Source organism: Polypterus senegalus, chromosome 9 (assembly GCF_016835505.1).
Source record: "Polypterus senegalus isolate Bchr_013 chromosome 9, ASM1683550v1, whole genome shotgun sequence".
NCBI lineage: Eukaryota > Metazoa > Chordata > Cladistia > Polypteriformes > Polypteridae > Polypterus > Polypterus senegalus.
The window spans coordinates 117,915,892-117,938,875 of NC_053162.1; the positions used below are offsets into that span (position 1 = coordinate 117,915,892).

At 40.2% G+C, this 22,984-nt stretch overlaps 1 protein-coding gene across 3 annotated transcripts in view; it reads right to left on the reverse strand.

The window, feature by feature from the left end:
- Window positions 1-22,984, reverse strand: part of LOC120535657 (C-type lectin domain family 7 member A-like) — a 281,385-nt gene that overhangs the window by 111,092 nt on the left and 147,309 nt on the right. For all 3 annotated transcript variants that reach the window (XM_039763615.1, XM_039763614.1, XM_039763616.1), the window contains 3 exons: window positions 22,575-22,754; window positions 22,335-22,486; window positions 729-844 (listed from right to left, as the gene is read on the reverse strand). In XM_039763615.1, coding sequence (XP_039619549.1) covers window positions 729-844; window positions 22,335-22,486; window positions 22,575-22,754 — 448 coding nt within the window. The remainder of the gene's footprint in view (window positions 1-728; window positions 845-22,334; window positions 22,487-22,574; window positions 22,755-22,984) is intronic.

Below are 22,984 nucleotides of genomic sequence, written 5' to 3' on the forward strand. Positions count from 1 at the left end.
TTTTAGTTCAGTTACAGCTAGAGTGAGACTGATACCAAGGAGATATGGTAGAAGCCAGAACACCTCCAGGCTGCATGGTGGTGGTCAATGATTTCTTCTCAAAGGATAGAACAAGTCACCTCTTGTGAAAACAGAAGTAGGGCCAATAAGAGTTTGGAAGAAGATGAAGACCCCCAAGGCCAACACGAGTAAGCTGACTGTGAAATGTAGGGCAAACATAAACTTCAGTTGAGAAGAAAATTGGAATAAATGCTAACTTCCTAACATTGCCATGATTAATGAAAAAAAATCTAAGGGAAAATACTATACAGTAAAAAAATTGCATTTCACCACAATGTCTTTGTCAACCCAAGACCCCAAATATTTACATTTGTGTGGGTATGACAGCAGTATTATGGGATTCAAAGTACAACATTCTGGAAAATGGCTTCTCTTTTATAGTATTTAATGCAAAGAATCAAAAATAAAGAACCAGGAAGAAAGTTCTTTGTTAAAATCTCAAATTATCTGTGAAACAATAATGCCTTTTTTAGCTCCAGGTAAACACAAATACAACTGGCTTTGTTGCTCAGTTTGAACTGGCCTAAGACTTCTCATAAATCAAAGCTGTGTGTAACATTGAACCCACTGTAAAATGTTCTATTCACATAAGGTAAAGAAACCTTATACATTAAATATAACAAATTTTGGGTTAAAAAAGAATATGATAGTGATATTTTTTCACTCACCCTTCTTTCAATTTTGTATCATCTTCCCAACTCCACTCTTCAGATGTGCTGTTTTTGGAAAGGCCAATCCAAAAGATGAAACCTCCTATACGTTTTGCCTCTTGTGTGATGAAATCCTAAAATGTTGAATATTCATATTATACTGTAATACTTTAATGTTTGATTTGATTTGTTATATGTGATTTGCACAGGTAATTAGTGTTATTACTCAAAACTTGTCAACTTGGGCTCATTCAATATACAATAACATTAACAAGCTCAAAAAATACTAATAATAAAGAACATGATTTATTTGGGCAGTCACTAACAGAAATCAGTCAGTAAGTATTGCATATAATACTGAGGTTTACATACAGTATAAATTATACTTACATTACAATCATTTTGGAAGTGTCAAAAAAGAAGTGTTAAAATAGAAACCCACTTCAAGATAATAAGATTTTTTTAATTAAAATACCACCTTACTCAAACCCAAGTTGTTAATGTATGATATAATAAGATGACAATAAGACCCATCTCAAAAAATAAAGAAAGACAACTGGTCATCTAAAGAAAACACTGCATACCACAAAAACAACTGCCTAAAATGTAGAGAAGAAAAAACACAGCATACAGAAACTAAGACTTAAGATAACAAAGATACTAAAAGAAAATAATTATTTTTAGTTCAGTTTTAAAAGAAGACAAGGAAGATAATGATAATGTTTTCCAAGGTATGTGAGCCATAGGCAGGGAAAGGTATTGAATGACCTGCATCCCCATGTAGACAGCTTGGTCTGAGGTACCACCACAGTCTGAGATCCTGAGTATATTTTGAGGGTTGTAAGGGTAAAAGAGCTAAACTTAAAAAGTGGTTGCTAGTGGGGCTGTTAGGTAGAACCCTACATTGTATATACAAAGAAATTGGTAACCAGTCTCACTGAAAGAAAACATGCTTAGTGTATGCAATGAGAAGTCAAGCAAAATGACACCTTTTGCTGTCTAACTGAACAGAGGCAATTAACAAAACTTCAGTTTTACCTTTATTTAAGCGAAAACAAAATGGCATTAAACTACATGCTTCATGAAAAAATGCATTCTGTAAGTGAGTGAAGTGAGAAATCAGTAGCAGATTAAGTGCTAAAACAAATATATATGTTGTCAGCATAACATATATGAGACTGGACTGAGAATGTGACATTGTGTGGTCTGGCCATGGGGGAGTACTTAGATTAAAAAACAAAAGGGGACCAAGAACAGATCCCTGGGGCACACCTTGAGTAACATCAGAATGGGATGAGGTGGTTTTCAAGACAGATAAGAAGTGAGTCAGGAATTTTCTCTGCCAACAATACCAATTGCAGAGATACAAGAGAAAATAAAGAAAGAATACCATGATTCACTGTATCAAAAGCAGAACTGAGGTCAAGTAGGAGAATGCTGAGTGTAAACAGACAACAGCAGACAGGAGAAGATAATTTCTGACCTTCAAAAATGTGGCCCCTGTAATATTTAGCATGTGGGAACTAGACTAAAAAGTTTACAAAAAGATTATGCTTCAAAGGAAATGTTTAATGTTATCTAGTAACAACCTTGGGTAAAGTTTTACTAGTAGAATGAGGTCTGAAACAGGCCTGTAGTTGTGAAGAATGACTGAATCAAGACCTTAAGGACAACACTAACTGCAGCAGTTCTGAGGGTAAGTGGAACTGACCCAGAATCTAACTATTAAAAGATCAACAACAACATGTGGTAAATATGACCAAAGATTAAAGATACATAGGCTTTAACAAGAAATATAATGGCTGAATCAAGTTTTGAGGAGGAGGAGTTTGGTTTTGTAAGTAGAGCAGTAGCTGCCCTGAAGTTTTAGTGAAGATGTCATGGATAAGAACAAAGCAAATGACTGGAGGGACCTGCTGGTATATTTAAACTACTTCATTTGTTTAAAAAGTTTAAAAAGCCCGAAAATGTTCTACAGAGAGGTAAAGGGAAACATTAGTTGATTAAGTCTGTTTATTGTAGCAAAAAGAGTTTTGGGATTATTGCTACCCTTATTTATAAACAGATGATTTGTAAGAAGAACATCTCTATACTTTGAGCATATACTCATTGTTGGTTTAAATAGTAGATAGTGAGTTCATATCTCTTGTAATGGAGTTCAAAATCTCAACCAATTGTTTTCTTTTTTTTAGGTTCTAGAAAAAGGCATGTGAAGTTGTGAGAATCTAGGACCAGCCTGGTCTTTAGAGGGGCAAAAATAGTTAATGTATTAGAAATAATAGTTTTAATGAGAAACTATGTCATCAGGACAGAAGAGCTTAGATATGTCCAGAATTTACGTAACCTGTAAAGACTCAGAAAAAGGACTTAATGTTATTAAAGGAATTAGAAGATTTTATATTAGGTTTAGGAAAAGGAATGCAAAATTTACAATCATTGAGGTCAGAGATGGGCAGCTAGAGAATCATAGACAGCAATATCATCAGGATCAAAGGAGCAGATCAAATCTAATGTGTGACCATGGATAAGAGTAGGAAAATTAATGTGCTGAGTTAAAGAAATACTCCATCCAGAAATTATATTTTTATATTACTTACCCCATTAAGTCTGGCTAAGGAAATCATTTTAATCTCATGTTTTTATGCAGAACAGAAATAACAAAGTTTCTGATAGTATACTGTGGGCATCTATGGTGTCCAACACTAGTCAACAGTATGTTCATGAAAATATCTAACTTTATTTTTGTTGCATAATCCACATGTCAAGCTGTCTAGTCATCCATCCATCCATTCTCCAACCCGCTATATCCTAATTACAGGGTCACGGGGGTCTGCTGGAGCCAATCCCAGCTAATACAGGGTACAAGGGAGAAAACAAACCCCAGGCAGGGCGTCAGTCCATCACAGGGCACACATACACACACACACACCAAGCACACACTAGGGACAATTTAGAATCGCCAATACACCTAACCTGCATGTCTTTGGACTGTGGGAGGAAACCGGAGTACCTGGAGGAACCCCACATAGACATGGGGAGAACATGCAAACTCCATGCAGAGAGGACCCAGGAAGCAAACCCGGGTCTCCTAATGCGAGGCAGAAGCGCTACCACACTGTGCCACCGTGCCGCCACAGCGCAATCAGCCCAAGGTAGTCTAGTATCACCAAAGCTGGCGCAGGGGCTCGGGTGGGTTTTTGGTCTGATAAATATACGAATCCTCCCTGGGGCAGGAGTCAGTGCTTTTTTGCATGTATTAGCTCTAAAATTACCATAATTTTCCAAGTAACGTGGAGCGATCAAAGGGACCATAACTGATGTAATGAGCCATTCGCAGTTTTGCTGTCACTTCCGTGTGCACTTAGACATGCATGGCTTAATTGCTGAGACAAGCATATATTACTGGCAGGTTCGACCAGGTAGACCAGTAGATGGTCGGAACGCATCTTCGACGGATGGTGGCTAGGTTCATTTGAGGCTGCTGTAGTCGTCGGACCTCCCAGGCTGGAGGTTCTGAGACCTGGGGCTTCATGTATAACGCCATGCGTAGAATTTGCACTATAACATGGCGTAAGCACAAAAGTCGAAATGTGCTTACGCACAGAAAAATCCAGATGCAGGAATCTGTGCGTACTCCAACTTCCACGTTCTTCCGCTACATAAATCCCGATCAGCGTGAAAAGTAACACTCGTGCACGCGCTTTATGTAAAGCCCCTACTCCTCCCAGAATTACGCCTCTTTGAATATGCAAATCAATATAAATCACCCTTAAGCGCAGCATTCTTTGAAAAGACAATGGGAAAAGCACGGGGAAAATATAAGAATTTCAGCGAATACCAAGTGGAGGCAAAGGAAAAACATACTATTTGTTTAATTAAACCGTGGTATAATCAACAAAAGGAAGTTGATCGAGTGACATAGCGTGTTGGAGAAACTTGAAAGCTCATGTTCACAAAGTCGCACAGTGCCAGAAATAAAAAAGAAGTCACATATCAAAGTCGCCGTGAAAAGGCGAGTTGTTGCCCACCGTCTGAGTGTCACATGAAAGCTTATTAGGGTACAGAGAAAAAAAGGCACACAGTGGGGGAAAAAGCACAAAATGTCAACTTCAATCTCGACATTTCCACTTTAATCACATAGTTTATTTTGTCATTAAAATAGAACATCATAAACTTCATCTTAAAATCGTTTAACCAGTTTCTCAAATCACATCGTAATTAAAGTAGCACGTTAAATGCTTTTTTTTGTATGTGATCTTCTATGTGCTCTATGTGTGTGAATCACTACCTGCTTCTTAAACTGGCTCTCTTCCTCTGACAGGACACAGAATCCATTACATTCATGATATTACAGCTCTCTGAATAACTAAAATACTGAGATGCATACGTGATATTATTTTCATGATGATAGTTAAATCATGTTATTCATTGTGTGCGACTTTCGAGATTATTTATTGCAGCAGTACTCAAGGGCGGCTTTGTCCAATTAAGAAAGTCCAATGTCAATATGGTATCTTATGTACGGTGGATGGCCACATCCGTTGCGGACACTGCATAGCCGCCTCGTGCTCGTGACACAAGCGTTTAACTTTTGTCGAAATTTGCCGCTGTGTTTTTAGCTGTGTCGTTATTTTCTCTTTCTGTTTTAAAAAAAGCTTTCATGCTTATTGGAATATGTGTCTGAGCCTTTGTGTCAAGTGTTTGGAGAGCTGCAGCATCCCCTGTTGGCCACAATATATTAGTTTAAGTCTTAGTTTTAGTACCTATGGTGTGGTTAAAGCGATGTTATGGAAGTTAATTTTATGTCAAATTGAAAGAACTGTAGATTTACTAGATTTGGATGTAATATTTGTTTAATGTCAATGAAAGCCTATATTAAATATATACTGCTCAAAAAAATTAAAGGAACACTTTTTAATGAGAGTATAGCATCAAGTCAATAAAATTTCTGGGATACTGATCTGGTCAGTTAAGTAGCAGAGGAGGTTGTTAATCAGTTTCAGCTGCTTTGGTGTTAATGAAATAAACAACAGGTGCAGTAGAGGGGCAACAATGAGATGGACCCCCAAAACAGGAATAGTTTAACAGGTGGAGGCCACTGACATTTTTCCCTCTTCATCTTTTCTGACTGTTTTTCACTAGTTTCACATTTGGCTACAGTCAGTGTCACTACTGGTACCATGAGGTGATACCTGGACCCTACAGAAGTTGCACAGGTAGTCCAACTTCTCCAGAATGGCACATCAATATGTACTATTGCCAGAAGGTTTGCTGTGTCTTCTAGGACAGTCTCAAGGGCATGATTCCAAGAGACAAGCAGTTACTGTAGAAGAGCTAGACAGGGCCATAGAAGGTTCTTAACCCATTAGCAGGACCGGTATCTGCTCCTTTGGGAAAAGCAGAACAGGATGAGCACTGTCAGAGCCCTACAAAATGACCTCCAACAGGCCACTGGTGTGAATGTCTCTGACCAAACAACCAGATAGACTTCATGAGGGTGACCCAAGGGCCCCGTGTCCTCTAATGGGCCTTGAGCTCATTGCCCAGCAGCATGCAGCTCGATTGGCATTCGCCATAGAATACCAGAATTGGCAGATGCACCACTGGTGCCCTGTGCTTTTCACAGATGAGAGAAGGTTCACCCTGAGCACGTGACAGAAGTGAAAGGGTCTGGAGAAGCCATGGAGAACATTATTCTTCCTGTAACATCATTCAGCATGAGCACTTTGGTGGTGGGTTAATGATTGTCTGGGGAGGCATATCCATGGAGGGTCACACAGACCGCTACAGGCTTGACAAAGGCACCTTGGCTGCCATTAGGTATCAGGATGAAATCCTTGGACCCATTGTCAGACCCTATGCTGGTGCAGTGGCTCCTGGTGCACGACAATTCCTGGCCTCATGTGGTGAGAGTATGCAGGCAGTTCCTGGAGGATGAAGGAATTGATACCATTGACTGGCCTCCACACTTTCCTGACCTAAATCCAATAGAACACCTTTGGGACATTATGTTTTGGTCCATCCAATGCCACCAGGTTGCACCTCAGACTGTCCAGGAGCTCAGTGATGCCCTGGTCGAGATCTGGGAGGAGATCTCCCACAACACCATCTGTCGTCTCATTAGGAGCATGCACCAATGTTGTCAGGCATGTATACAAGAACACAGCGGCCATACAAACTACTGCGTACAATTTTGAGTTGCTGCAATTAAATTTTGGCAAAATGGACTAGCCTGCCACATAATTTTTTCACTTTGATTTTTGGGGTGTCTTTGAATTCAGGGCTCTGTAGGTTGATCATTTTCATTTCCATCAAACGATGTGGCATCCTTTCATTCCTAACACATTACCCAGTCTATATCAGTATAGATATCCAGGAGGATTTCTTTTTCCCATTGAGATCTAATGTGTTTTCAAAGTGTTCCTTTAATTTTTTTGAGCAGTTTATATATATAAGTCAAATCTCAGCGCGGACTTTATATATTCCGACGCTGACTTTATATATTCAGGTTTTGACTTTATATATTCTGACAGTGACTTTATATATTCAAGTTTTGACTTTATATATTCAGGAATGACTTTATATATTCAAGTTTTGACTTTATATATTCTGACGCTGACTTTATATATTCAGAAAATCAATGTATTTGCCTGTTTGGCACACCATAGTATATGTGTGTACGTTATTATTAAAATGTTTCCTTTTCTTTTTACTTTTCCACTGCCAAGCGCGGGTATTTTGCTATATACAGTATATATATTGTGGTCCCCGGCTGGGATGTCCAAGAGGATCGGAGGAGGGTTTGTGCCTCCTCCAGACCGAGAGGGGGCGTCCGTCCTGGTTATGCTGGGGGCCTCGGGTTAAGGGCTTGGAAGCCCAGCCCTGTAGGGACCCGTGGCCACCGCCAGGCTGCGCCCTGGTGCCTGGATATCCCGAGAGGGGAAGACTTTGGAGGACACCCGGAGAGCTGCCGGGAGGACAGCTGGCACTTCCGCCACGCTGGGGCGTGGCCAAGGGAAGAATGCCGGGAACACCTGGTGCTTGTCAGGGAATCATATATAAGGGGCCGCCTCCCTTCAGTGAGCAGTGGATGTCGGGTGGAAGTGGACAGAGCTGGAGAGAGGACTGGAGGCGGCCAGGAAAGAAAGGCATAGAGACTGTGAGCCCTGGACTTTGGGGAATCGGTGCAAGAGGCACTGGGGTTTTGTGAGCACGGTAATATTGTAAATAGTAGTATAAATAAAGTGTGTGGTGATGAACAACATGTCTGTCTGTCTGTGTCCGGGCCAGCGTTCACAGTGGCGTACCGGCAGGATGCTCTGGCTGCGGGAGCGGCCCGTGCACAACCCCGCGGGAGTGGTTTGCCCCAAGGACCGCCGCCGGACCGCAGAATGGCCATCCCCGGGTGCGGGGAAGGAAGACCAGACGTTGCCAGAGTGCAGCGGGCTCCGAGAGCCGCACTGTCATGAAGGGTGGCCCAGCCGGCGCTGCAACACAGGAGGCCACACCGAGGCAAGGGCCTCGGCATGACGGGATCCGGGAGGTAAGTGCCCTGCCCTGCAGTAATCGACCCTTCGGTGTAGAGTGTACCTTGTTTTCCGCAGGCAGGGACGATCCGGATCCGCGCCGGTCAAGGGGCTGTCGGCAGCGCGGTGGCGGCAGCAGCGGAGGCTGCGAGGTCGGAGCCGCTGCAGCTCAGCTGCAGCAGCTGCGTAGCTGTAAGGAGGCACGCCACCGCACCCAGAGTGGGGAAGACAAGATGGGCGCGGGCCGGATGTCCCGCCCACTGACAGGCACGGGATTGGCCGGTGTGTCTTGCGTGCCCGACGATGATTGGATGGAGGCGGGACCAAGGAATGCCAGTCTCGTGCCTAGGAGAGACCCGATTGGGCCAAAAGGAGTGGCCCACAGGAGGCAGGCGACGAGTGGTGCTGATGGACAGGTAACCCCACCGGCGTCTGTCTCACTGTTTCCGCCAGCGGCTCGGCGCGAGCTGGAGGAGTCCCTATTGCAGGTGCTGGGTGACCTCGTTATCCGCTTGGAGCAGCTGAGGGGGAAAGCGGTCGCGTCGGGAGAGACGCCGCGTGTGACGGAGGATCGGCGCGACGCTGGAGCCTTTGACAAACAGGACACCACAGGGAAGGTAGGTTGTATCGTCCCCGTAAACCATAAAGGGGGATCTGCCGAACACGGCCGTGACTTTTTTAAGGAAGAACGGCTTCAAGTAAGCAATCCCCCCACAGCGAACGCGGCGGTGCAGACGGTCCCACGGACGCTACGGAAATTGAACCCAGGTGTGATACACCACAGTTAGGTTATTTTTTAACAAGGGGGCAATTACTTTTTCACACAGGGCCATGTAGGTTTGGATTTTTTTCTCCCTAAATAATAAAAACCATCATTTAAAAACTGCATTTTGTGTTTACTTGTGTTATATTTGACTAATGGTTAAATGTCTTTGATGATCAGAAACATTTTGTGTGACAAATATGCAAAAGAATAAGAAATCAGGAAGGGGGCAAATAGTTTTTCACACCACTGTATAGATATATATATATATATATATATATATATATATATATATATATATATATATATATATATATATATATATAGAGAGAGAGAGAGAGAGAGAGAGAGAGAGAGAGAGAGAGAGAGCAAAATACCCGCGCTTGGCAGTGGAGAAGTAAAAAGAAAAGGAAACATTTTAATAATAACGTAACATGATTAACAATGTAATTGTTTAGTCATTGTTATGAGTGTTGCTAGCATATATATATATACACACACAGGTATATATATACATACATGTGTACATATATACACACACACATATACTATGGGGTGCCAAACAGGCAAATAGATTGATTTTGTGAATATATAAAAGTAAGGCCAGAATATATAAAGTCAAAACTTGAATATATAAAGTCACTGTCGGAATATATAAAGTCAAAACTTGAATATATAAAGTCAGTGCTGGAATATATAAAGTCAAAACTTGAATATATAAAGTCATTCCCGAATATATAAAGTCATCGCTGGAAATATGGTTGTATATGTCACTCGCTCGCTTCTTATTGTTTCGCTGACTTCTCAATTATATAATGCATGTTTTCTTCAGCGCTTTTTGGAGCTCTTCCTGGTTTTCTACGTACTGCGTTTGACAGTCAGTTCACATGATTACGTGGGAGGCGTGATGATGTCACACGAAACTCCGCCCCCCACGGCTTTCAAGCTCAACTCCATCACAGTATATGGAGAAAAATAGCTTCCAGTTATGACCATTACGCATAGAATTTCGAAATGAAACCTGCCCAACTTTTGTAAGGAAGCTGTAAGGAATGAGCCTGCCAAATGTCAGCTTTCTACCTACACGGGAACTTGGAGAATTAGTGATGAGTCAGTGAGTGAGTGAGTGAGGGCTTTGCCTTTTATTAGTATAGATAGCAAAATACCCACGCTTCGCAGCGGAGAAGTAGTGTGTTAAGTAATGAAAAAGAAAAGAAAACATTTTGAAAATAATGTAACATGATTGTCAATGTAATTGTTTTATCACTGTTATGAGTGTTGCTGTCATATATATATATATATATATATATTATATATATATATATTGTAATGGATGGCGGCCATTTATCCGCCAATACCCCCAAGTCAGCCAGGTGGAGCCCTCCTTACGAGGAGGTCCCCAGAAGACCAGCAGGGCATCATGGACATTGGAGTTTTATGCAAAGCCCTGCTGGATGCCGTGGGGGCCACAGGAGGGAGCTGCAGGGAGGACCGAGGGCTTTTAGGTGCCCTGTGACCCGGAGGTTCGTCACAGGAAGAGCGACGGACTTCCGGGTTGAAGAAAGGGACTATTTACCCTGACCCGGAAGGGAAAAGGACTTGTGGACTATTGGGCAGAAACACTTCCTTGTCAGGAGGTATAAAAGGACTATGGGAACTCCCAGACAACGAGCTGAGCTGGGTGGTAGTAGGGCAACGCGTCTGGGAGTGGAGGATTGGTTTATTTGTTTATTATTGTGAGTTTTATGAGTATTGTGGAGGAGAGTGTGCTTTGTGCACTGTGGCAAGAAAATAAAGTCAACTTGAGGACTTTTACCTGGTGTCTGGAGTCATGGACAGGGGTTCAAGGGAGCGAGAGCGCCCCCTATTGTTCACAATATATATATATATATATATATATATATATATATATATATATATATATATATACACAAACACACATATAAACATATATATACATATACACATATATTTATATATACATACATATATATACACACACACACACACATACATTCACATATATATATACATATCTACAAACATACATATACACACACACATACATACACACACACATATAAACATATATATACATATACACATATACAGATACATATATACATATCTACATATACACATATATATACATATATATACACATATATCCACATATATACATATACTAGCAAAATACCTGCGCTTCGCAGCGGAGAAGTAGTGTGTTAATGAAGTTATGAAAAAGAAAAGGAAACATTTTAAAAATAACGTAACATATATACATACGAGGTGTGGCAGAAAAGTAATGAGACTGATTTTTTATTTACCAAAGTTTTTATTTTTATCAAACATCAATGTTATCCCCTTAAAAGTAGTTCCCTTAGGCATCTACACACCGATAGAGATGTTGTTCCCACTGTTGGTAGCAGCGCTGGAAGTCTTCAACCGGTATGGTCTTCAGCATGTCGGTTACACTCTTTTGGATGTTTTCTAAAGTCCCAAAATGACGTCCTTTGAGGACATTTTTCAGTTTAGGAAAAACGAAAAAAGTCACACGGACTGAGATCAGGTGAATAAGAGGGCTGGGGAACCACAGGAATTCCTTTTGAGGTCAAAAATTCTGTTATGGAGAGGGCAGTGTGTCATGGGGCGTTGTCATGATGGAGCATCCATTTGTCTGCAATGTCTGGTCTCACGCGAATGACCCTTTTTCTGAGCGTTTCAAGATCGTGTTTATACATATTTTTCAAGCTTATCACAAAATTTAATGGCACAAATTTGCTCCAAAAAATTCCGCTGTTCCATTTTGCGTGACGCACAACCAAAAACACAACTTCGCTAATAGCAGTCACAAAAATCGTGTAGTTAACGGAAGGAGTTTAAAGTCGCACTGAGCTATGGGAGGGTACTGATACACGTGCTCTATCAAGGACAACAGCGCAGCATTGCCAGATCGCTTGCAGTGTTGCCAGTCTCATTACTTTTCTGCCACACCTCGTATATATATATATATATATATATATATATATATATATATATATATATATATATATATATATATATATATCTATACTAATAAAAGGCAAAGCCCTCACTCACTCACTCACTGACTCATGACTAATTCTCCAACTTCCCGTGTGGGTGGAAGGCTGAAATTTCGCAGGTGCATTCCTTACAGCTTCCTTACAAAAGTTGGGCAGGTTTTATATCGAAATTCTACGCGTAATGGTCATAACTGGAAGCAGTTTTCTCCATTTACTGTAATGGAGATGAGCTTCAACGCCGTGGGCGGAGTTTCGTGTGACATCATCACGCCACCCACGTAATCACGCAGTACATAGAAAACCAGGAAGACCTCAAAAAGCTGAAGAAAACATGCATTATATAATTGAGAAGGCAGCGAAACAATAAGAAGCGGCGAGTGACATATACAACCATATTCATGAGTTCTGCTACTGAAACAAAGCACGATGTAAACCTACACTTTAAATTAAGTTCATAGACAGGCTGCCGCCGGCGGTTGTAATTTAGTGCCTGCCCATATAAGGCCGTCCGTCAGCGGCAATCCAATAGCAAACTGCCACTAAATATTCACGGGTGAAGGACTGTGCTTATGGAGAGGAAGATGAGATGGTCAGGGTGGTGTTTGACACAAACTCAGCGAAACTGCGAGAGAAAGTTTTAAGTGCCAGGACTAAGGTAACATTAAATACAGCCATGGACATAGCACGAGATGGCACCAGCACAGCTGGGAACCTTCGATGCATGTACACCGGCGGCTCACGTGAACTGGCGCAGTGCACAGATAAAAGCAACAGTTCCAAAGAGCTGAACAAAACCGAATTACACAATTGAAAAGGCAGCAAAAAATATGAAGCGTCTGATACATATAAGCATATTCATAAATCCAACTACTGCGGAAACAAAGCACACGTTGGAAAAAGTCAATGTCCCGCTAAAGGAAGACAGTGTAAAAAAAACCTGTGCATGCAGTGTGTCAGGTCTCAGATAAAGAAGAAGACGAGCTGTTTATTGATGCAGTAAGAAACGAATCGATGAATGAAACCTGTCATCTTTACAACGATTGACAAACACGGAATGTAACTTGAACACAACACATCCTACAAATACGAACCTGATTGAAAGAAATAATGATAATCAAATCCTTGATGACAGCAACACTCAGTAACACTCACAAAACAAATACTGTATATTGACAGTCATGTTACGTTATTTTTAAAATGTTCCCTTTTCTTTTCTAGCTTTTTAACACACTACTTTTCGCTGCGATACGCGGGTATATATATATATATATATATATATATATATATATATATATATATATATATATATATATATATATATATCCCGATCTACATACTCGAATAATGGATACTTTAATCGCCATCAATGATTGTTTTGGTAAAGCCATACTCAGTGTATTCATTAGATGAACGGTAAAAAAGTAAGAGCGAGGGGAGGATGACTTATTGAGGCATACAGGCTGTAGTGCTGCGTCAACTCTATCTGAATTGCGCGATCACATTTGAAAAATATATCTTTTCAAGTTCTATTTAGTCCATATGTGTCAAACTCAAGGGCAGCGGGCCACATCCGCCCGGTGTAATTATATCCGCCCCGAGATCATTTTATATACTGTATTATTGTTATTAAAGCCCGGGTATATGAAGCGCTGGTAACACAATAAACTACAGATCCCATAATGCAGCGCTTCAGCTGCCTTGCCAACACTTACGCGTTAATCAAGTCTACCTTATGATGCTGCAAGTTATTGCGAAGCTAGCTCACACGATGCTGAAGAGAAAAGTTGATTCTGAAAATAGAGCCTTTAAAAACCGATGGAAGGCTGAGTGTATGTTTACTGAACCCGTGTGTCTCATTTGTGGAGCTAATGTGGCTGTAATTACAGAATTTAATCTAAGACGGCACTATGAGACAAAACATCAGGGTAACCTGAATGCAATTCAGAAGATACAGAAAACAGCATAATTAAATAAGAATCTGACACTTCAGCGGACGTTTTAACCCGTGCACAATCACAAAGTGATTTCAAGTGAAGCTGCTTTTATGGGAGACACAAATGCACCAGTTCACCTTGCCCCACTTTCCCTGTTGCCAAGTAATGTTAAACCAAGTCGTCACTACGGTGTTCCAAAATACGCACTCCGTCTACATGCGGCTCGAACCTTGTGCATGTTTGGTAGCACATATCTGTGTGAGAAGCTCTTCTCAGTGATAAAGACTAACAAAACAGCACACAGGAGTCGCCACACTGATGAGCACCTGCAAACCATTCTGAGAATCTCCAGAACACAGAACCTCACACCAAACAGAAACGAACTTGTTGCCAAAAAAAGATGCCAGGCGTCCAGCTCTAAAATGACATATGAGCAAAGACAACTGAATGATTTGATTTGTTATTGCTGAAAGGAACACATTTTATTTATATTTCCAGGTTTTGTTATGCAGCATGTTCATATTTGAATTTGTATAATTTTGACAGGATATATTTTTATGGAGAGCAAAATCTTTTGGGATATTTAAAATCTAAGTTTATTTTTATATAAAATTACATAAGAGTAAAGAAATTTGAATGTTTGTTCTTTTAATGTTTACTTTATTTCTAACTTGTATAATTTAGACAGGATATATTTTTATGGAGAGCAAAATATTATAAGTTGTTTAAGGTTTGAGTTGATTTATTCACGAATAATATTCCTGTCTGTTTTTACCATTCCTACCAAAGATATTTCTGTCGACTAAATAAAAATTCTTTCTATTTAAAATTTAAATAGAACTTTAACAAATACAATAGTTCATAATATCCACGCAGACTTGCGTAAGAGCGGGAGTTATCCGTTTTAACAAGCAGCGTATTGCACTGATACGAAATAGCTGTGTGTGTATATATGTAGATATGTATGTATATGTATATATATGTTTATATATGTGTGTGTGTATGTATGTATATATGTATGTGTGTATGTATTTATGTGTGTGTGTATATGTATGTGTATATATGTAGATATATATATGTATGTATATATGTGTATATGTATAGATATGTATGTATATATATATATGACAACAACACTCATCACTCACAACAGTGATAAAACAATTACATTGACAATCATGTTACGTTATTTTCAAAATGTTTCCTTTTCTTTTTCACTACTTCTCCGCTGCGAAGCGCGGGTATTTTGCTAGTATATATATATATATATATTGTGGACGCTGGCCTGGACACACACAGACGGACATCGATGTTTCACCTAACACACTGTTTATTTTACAAATATTTACAGTTCACGTGCATGACACACCCCAGTGCGTCCTGCACCGATTCCCCCAATGTCCAGGTCTCTCAGTTCCACTGCCTTTCTCCTGGCCGCCTCTAGTCCTCCCTCCAGCTCCGTCCTCTTCCACCCACTTCTGCCGATGACTGGAGGGAGGCGGCCCCTTAAATAGGAACCCGGATGGGCTCCAGCTGCTTCCCGGCATTCCTCTGTAGCCACGCCCCAGTGTGGCGGAAGTGCCGGCTGCGCACCCGGAAGCCGTCCGGGTGTCCCCTGTCGTCTTCTCCCCAGCACTTCCTGGTGTGGCGGAAGTGCTGGGTCCTGTCCTGGGATATTCAGGCACTGGGGCGCCGCCTGGCGGTGGCCACGGTCCCTACAGGGCTGGGCTTTTAAGCCTTTTACCCGAGGCCCCAACATAACCAGGACGGATGCCCCCTCGCGGTCTGGAGGAGGCACAAGCCCTCCTCCGGTCCTCCTGGGTGTCGGCCGGGACCACAATATATTTATATTTATATATATATTTATATCTGAATATCGATTGGCTTCGCTCACTAATTGCAAGGGAAAAAAATTTAGTGTATAAGTTATTAAACAGTAAAACATTAACGTTTTAAGAAGTTAAGATACATTGAGCACTACTGGAGTGGTTTCGGCTAAACTACATTTCAAAGACGGTATAACACAACAGGTAAGTAGTACAAACAGCAGCTAAAATGTATATGGATCATCTCTAGGTAGTAGATCCCTTTTGAAAGGCGCTACACAACGGTTGTGGTATAGAAATTACATTTTCTATGTGAAAGTCCAAATTTCTGCCTGTGGTAATAATATTAGCTTGCCGTGGTCTAGAAAAGGGATTTCGTGTTTGCAGTTGTCTGGGATATAGCTCAGGGGAAGGAATGGAAGGGAAAAAAAATAAAATGTAGTCTATAAGTTATGAAACAGTAAAAGATTAACGTTGTGAGAAGTAAAGATACATTGAGCACTACTGGAGTGGTTTCGGGTAAACAACATTTTAAAGACGGTATAACACAACAGGCAAGTAGTCCCCCACAGCTTTCGAGCTCAACTCCATTACAGTAAATGGAGAAAAACAGCTTCCAGTTATGACAATTACGCATAGAATTTCAAAATGAAACCTGCCCAACTTTTGTAAGGAAGCTGTAAGAAATGAAACTGCCAAATTTCAGCCTTCCACCCACACGGGAAGTTGGAGAATTAGTGATGAGTCAGTCAGTCAGTGAGTGAGTCAGTGAGGGCTTTGCCTTTCATTAGTATAGATATATACATATATATACATATATATATATATATATATATATATATATATATATATATATATATATATATATATATATATATACACACACAAACATATAGACACTCACCTAAAGGATTATTAGGAACACCTGTTCAATTTCTCATTAATGCAATTATCTAATCAACCAATCACATGGCAGTTGCTTCAATGCATTTAGGGGTGTGGTCCTGGTCAAGACAATCTCATGAACTCCAAACTGAGTGTCAGAATGGGAAAGAAAGGTGATTTAAGCAATTTTGAGCGTGGCATGGTTGTTGGTGCCAGACAGGCCGCTCTGAGTATTTCACAATCTGCTCAGTTACTGGGATTTTCACGCACAACCATTTCTAGGGTTTACAAAGAATGGTGTGAAAAGGGAAAAACATTCAGTATGCGGCAGTCCTGTGGGTGAAAATGCCTTGTTGATGCTTGTGGTCAGAGGAGAATGGGCTGACTGATTCAAGCTGATAGAAGAGCAACTTTGACTGAAATTACCACTCATTACAACCGAGGTATGCAGCAAAGCATTTGTGAAGCCACAACATGCACAACCTTGAGGCGGATGGGCTACAACAGAAGAAGACCCCACCGGGTACCACTCATCTCCACTACAAATAGGAAAAAGAGGCTACAATTTGCACAAGCTCACCAAAATTGGACAGTTGAAGACTGGAAAAATGTTGCCTGGTCTGATGAGTATCGATTTCTGTTGACACATTCAAATGGTAGGGTCAGAATTTGGCGTAAACAGAATGAGAACATGGATCCATCATGCCTTGTTACCACTGTGCAGGCTGGTGGTGGTGGTATAATGGTGTGGGGGATGTTTTCTTGGCACACTTTAGGCCCCTTAGTGCCAATTGGGCATCGTTTAAATGCCACGGGCTACCTGAGCATTGTTTCTGACCATGTCCATCCCTTCATGACCACCATGTACCCATCCTCTGATGGCTACTTCCAGCAGGATAATGCACCATGTCACAAAGTTTGAATCATTTCAAATTGGTTTCTTAAACATGACAATGAGTTCACTGTACTAAAATGGCCCCCACAGTCACCAAATGTCAACCCAATAGAGCATCTTTGGGATGTGGTGGAATGGGAGCTTCATGCCCTGGATGTGCATGCCACAAATCTCCATCAACTGCAAGATGCTATCCTATCAATATGGGCCAACATTTCTAAAGAATGCTTTCAGCACCTTGTTGAACCAATGCCACGTAGAATTAAGGCAGTTCTGAAGGTGAAAGGGGGTCAAACACCGTATTAGTATGGTGTTCCTAATAATCCTTTAGGTGAGTGTATATATATATATCTACATATATTCACATATGGGGTGCGAGCAGCTGTTGCTGGGCATGCCAGAATCCATCGAGGAAGAAAAATGAAATGATTTATCTATCCATTCCTAAATAATTAAATGGGCAGGCTATTTCGTATCAGTGCAATATGCTGCTTGTTAAAACGGATGACTTCCACTCTTACGTGCATTTAGTGCTGCGTGGGTATTATGAACTATCGTATCTGTTCAAGTTCTACTTAAATTTTATATATAAGTAATTTTTATTTAGTCAATTCAATTTACATTCCTACCAAAGATATTTCTGTCGACTAAATAGAACCTACTTATATCCAAATAAAACTTGAAAAGATATATTTTTTCGAATCTGTTCGCACATTTTAGATCGACTTGATATGCACTACATCGAGCCCCGTGCTATTGTGCTCTCACCTGCCTGTCTCAATAAGTCACCGTCGCTTTGCTCTTACTTTTTTACCGTTCCTTTAATCATGGGCCTCTCTACAGTTTTGTTTATTTTCGGGTTGTAATGTTTATCAAATTTACGTATCATCTGGTCCATTGGCGGACCGTGCATCTCACACCTAGGCCTTTAGAAGTGCTCCGTCTGAATAAACCCGCCCCTCAAAAACTAATTTATGGTTATAAAAACCATCTTAATATGCAGAAATACAATATAAAGAGCCGCTGCATCGCAGAAAGATAACTCCTGTAGCCACAATAAATGCCTTTATTGAATAGACAAACCGGGGTGAACAAGTTCCTTTCTACTGCAGCCACAACAGCGACACACATAAAAAACATCAATAATAACTCATAAACTTGCAATATTATTTAGGAAATTCGCAACATTATACTCACCAAAAATTCGGACTATTTGTAAACAAAATCCATCCTCCTCTCTTTCTTCAAAAACAGTTCAATTACTCTGTCGTACGGATTATCCGTGCGCTTTAGTTCCATCAAAAAGTCCCTTTCTATCACCATCGAAGCTAATGCTGAAAGTCGAACCTACCCTGTCATATTTCTGGCATAAGTTTTAATTCGCTTTAGGGCTGAAAATGTCCGCTTGACAGAAGCAACGTACACGAGAATGGTCACCGCCAAATATACCAATGTGAACAGCTGCCCCATGCTCTCATTCAGATTTTTCTGATGAAGAAAGTCAAGGAGATCAGTGGGAAATTTTTCTGCAAAATCATTCATGGCATATATTACAGTCAGTTCTGTTTTTGGCCGAGACAAACCACTCCATGGATCTTGTGTTAAACTGCAGAAGGCTGCATGCGGGAAATTTTTATTGTATTCCCGAAACTTATGGGGCTCGAGGAGCATGACAAACATCAGTGGCTTTGTAGAGTTCCTCATATCAGCTTCTATCCAGTCAATGGGTCTGAATACGGTGACGTTGCCGTACGCCTGCTAGAGGGCCATACTGACACCAACTCAAAATCTGATTGGTTGAAGCAACAGGTTAATCGACATTTATTCTGTGTTAGAGTGCCTGCACAATGGATTGTGAAGGCCTCTCTGCTTGGCAACAAATGATGGCTGAAATGTGATTGGTTAAATGCTTTAATATGAAAATACATGCCTGGAAGCAGAACAACCATCAGAAAAGCTATGAGAGGAAGCGGACAGACTATTTGGAATTATTTAATAAGTATTCATAGACAAAGTAGAATTAACATCAGTTTGTGATTCAGATATTTTTACTTATGAATATGCTAAGCACAGTCCTTCACCTGCGAATATTTATCTTATATGGGCAGGCACTCAATTACGTGGGAGGTGTGATGATGCGAGACGCAACTCCGCCTCACACAGCCATTGAGCTGCAGTCTATTACAGTATATGGATGAAAATAGCTCCAGTTATGACCATTACGCGTAGAATTTCGAAATGAAACCTGCTCAACTTTTGTAAGTAAGCTGTAAGGAATGAGCCTGCCAAATTTCAGCCTTCTATCTACACAGGAAGTTGGAGAATTAGTGATGAGTGAGTGTGTGAGTTAGTCAGTCAGTTAGTGAGGGCTTTGCCTTTTATTAGTATAGATTTTTGCAACTACTTTCTATTCTTTCTGCCTCATGTTGCACTCACAAAAGTTACAGTTTTAAATACAAGTAACTTTTCCAAACACTTTTCCAAATGCTACCTTTGCTCCTGTGAGGGTGACACAACACTAAAACACCCATTCTAATCAGTAAAAGGCTTTAAAAATTCCTGCACACCACCATAGTGGCAACTAAAAATATGTTTTTGGAGCTAAAATTGCATATTAATTAATTGTCACAGAACAGTAATACAAAAACACTAAGCACTGCTTCCACTTCCAACTCCACCTTCTACTTGCAAAGATGATGTCATCACATCATTCTCAGTCGCTAATCACATTTCCACTCCAGTTTGATATTTACCAACCTAGTCTATATTTTTTAAATATATTAATCAGGTTGGATATTTAAATGATGGGAAGGGAACACTTTTTTTCATCCTGTGTATTCATCCATTTGAGCTTGCTTCTGGCTCAAATTGGAGACAGACCCTAGATGGGCTGTCTCAGGGCACTTTTATACACACCAACACACTAATTCATGCTGGGCCAATTTAGACTCCTTCGTCAACCTAATACATGTTTTTGAGATGTGACAAGAAGACAGAGACAATGTGAAAACTAAACATTATGACTCAGACTGGGGCTTAAAACCACAGTTACCTTATAACCATAATGTCAGTCACGCAAAATATGTATTTATATTCAAATTGTTTTCATTTCACAACACATTATATGGCTATCATAATGAATACTCTTACTCTTACACTCATACTCAGAACGTGTACACGTATGCATCATGGCTGCTACACGTTCCCAGCATTCATTTGACACGTCCTCTGAGCACGTCCTCAGAAATTAAAGTGACGTGTGAGTGAGCTGCACTAGCAGCAAAATTATGGGGAGTGCAGTGTGATGAAGTCGGAACTTGATGTCAGAGTCTTTGTTTACTATCTACATGTGACAGAAAGTCACTTTGCGAATCCTATAGGATCGATATACGTGCTTCGATGTTTGATAAATGGTTCGATGTGGTAAAGCAAAATGTCGACATACAAATGCATTTGTGGTGCTGTTATATTCAACTGCCACATATTCACCATTGTAATGACATGATACCTTTAAAAAGTCTCACATACTGTCTTCTGTGCACCTTTTTTGCACCTTCTCAACAGCATCAGAATGTAGAGCGGCGTACTTGAGCCACAGAGGACAAAAAAAGTTAAGGACACAGTGAAATGGTGTATTTTGTGATTAAAGTGGAACCTTTGGCTTAAATCTCGAAATGTTCACTTTTTATCATTGAAGTAGACTGTCGCAAACGTCATCTTAAAACCGTGCTTCTGGGGCTTCCTCCTGCATTAACAACAGCAGCAAACAATAATCGCCACAAAGAAAACATTCAATTTATGATATTCTAGCTCTCTGCACATTTAGAATCCTTAGATTTATACTTGATATCACTTTCATAATGAAATGCATTAAACTATGTATATTACATTTACAGATAAATAGTTAACTTCATTTAAATAATGAATATTGTTAACAATTACACATGTGGAGGTGACACAGTAGCAGAGCAGTAGCGCTGCTGTCTCGTGGGGAGTCACGATCCTGGTATTCCCTGCCTAGAGTTTGCATGTTTTCCAGGTGGGTTTCCACAGTGTGCTCCAGTTTCCTTCAAAAGATAAGCAGGTTTCAGGATTTGGTGATGCTAAAATTACGCTAGTGTATGTGAGTTCTAGTATTCACCTTGCGATGGGCTAATTGATGCCCTGTCCAGGGATTACTTCTGCCTCATGTCCAGTTCTAGCTGGAATGTACTTATCCCTGAATTGATGGATGTAATCATCAAAGAGCCATCCTTTTCAGATATATTGTGGCAAGATGACCTTGGAATTTAAAGGATTTTTCAGGCAATTCACAACATAGCGAAGCTGAACGTTGTCTTACCTCGATGATATCTAACACTGCCACCTGGTGGAATATTCTAGATTTACGTAAAGTACGTGTGCAAGTATAAACAGTACAACGCTTGTGAAGTTTAAGCATCCGCTGCAACATGCGTCGCGTTGTGTCAAGTATAAACACAATCTTAAGTTGTATCATGCTCATTCTTAATTAGTTTTTTGCACAACATTCTGCAAAGATGTGCATATGTGAAGATAACTTGTGATTTCAAATTGGCCCCCAGGTGAGCAAATCTCTGATTGACTGGTACCCTATTCAAGATTGTTTTCTACATTTTATCCAGTGCTTCTGCAACAGGCTCTGTCCCCATAACTATGAATTAGATTAAACATATTTGAGTATGTTATGTTAGTACAGAAGACATTTTCATTGCACATTACAATCATCCTACCTGTTCCTTCCCATCTTGAATACTGACCAAACAGCCACCAGTCAACTTGCAGTGCTCTTGGCTATTACTCCAGTTTAACATGTTTTTAGAAAAAAAGTAGCATTTATGATTGTAATATATCCAGCCATTTGGACAAAACTCACAAATCTCGCCTGCAAGACAAGAAGAGAAATGTTATCAATTTAAATCATAAAAAATAAGACAAAACAAATTCCAATTTATCAGTATCTTCATACACACCATTACAGTATCTGGGTAAATTACTCCCATTCAACATGTTCTTCAATAGGACAGTCAGGCGGGTAGAGTTTGAAGAAACATGTGGGTGGTTCTTGAAGTCTTGTTCAACTGTCTTACATATAGCTGGCTCAGTATGTTTTTGTGAAACATCAATGCAAGGTTCATTTCTTTTGTTATAGTCTGAAAAGATAAAATATACACTGTTTATAAATAAGCAAAGCAAAATGGATGTAAAAGAAACATGCAAAAACATCACAAAATGAACCAAAAACATGTTTGAAGTACTGATTAATGCTAACATTAAAGCAAACTTAATACAGGAAAGATTGTAATGAAGACCAAGAACCACAGTTGTATAACTCTATGTCTTAAGCAATATTAGAATTGTTTGCAAAACCCCCTTCCTTATT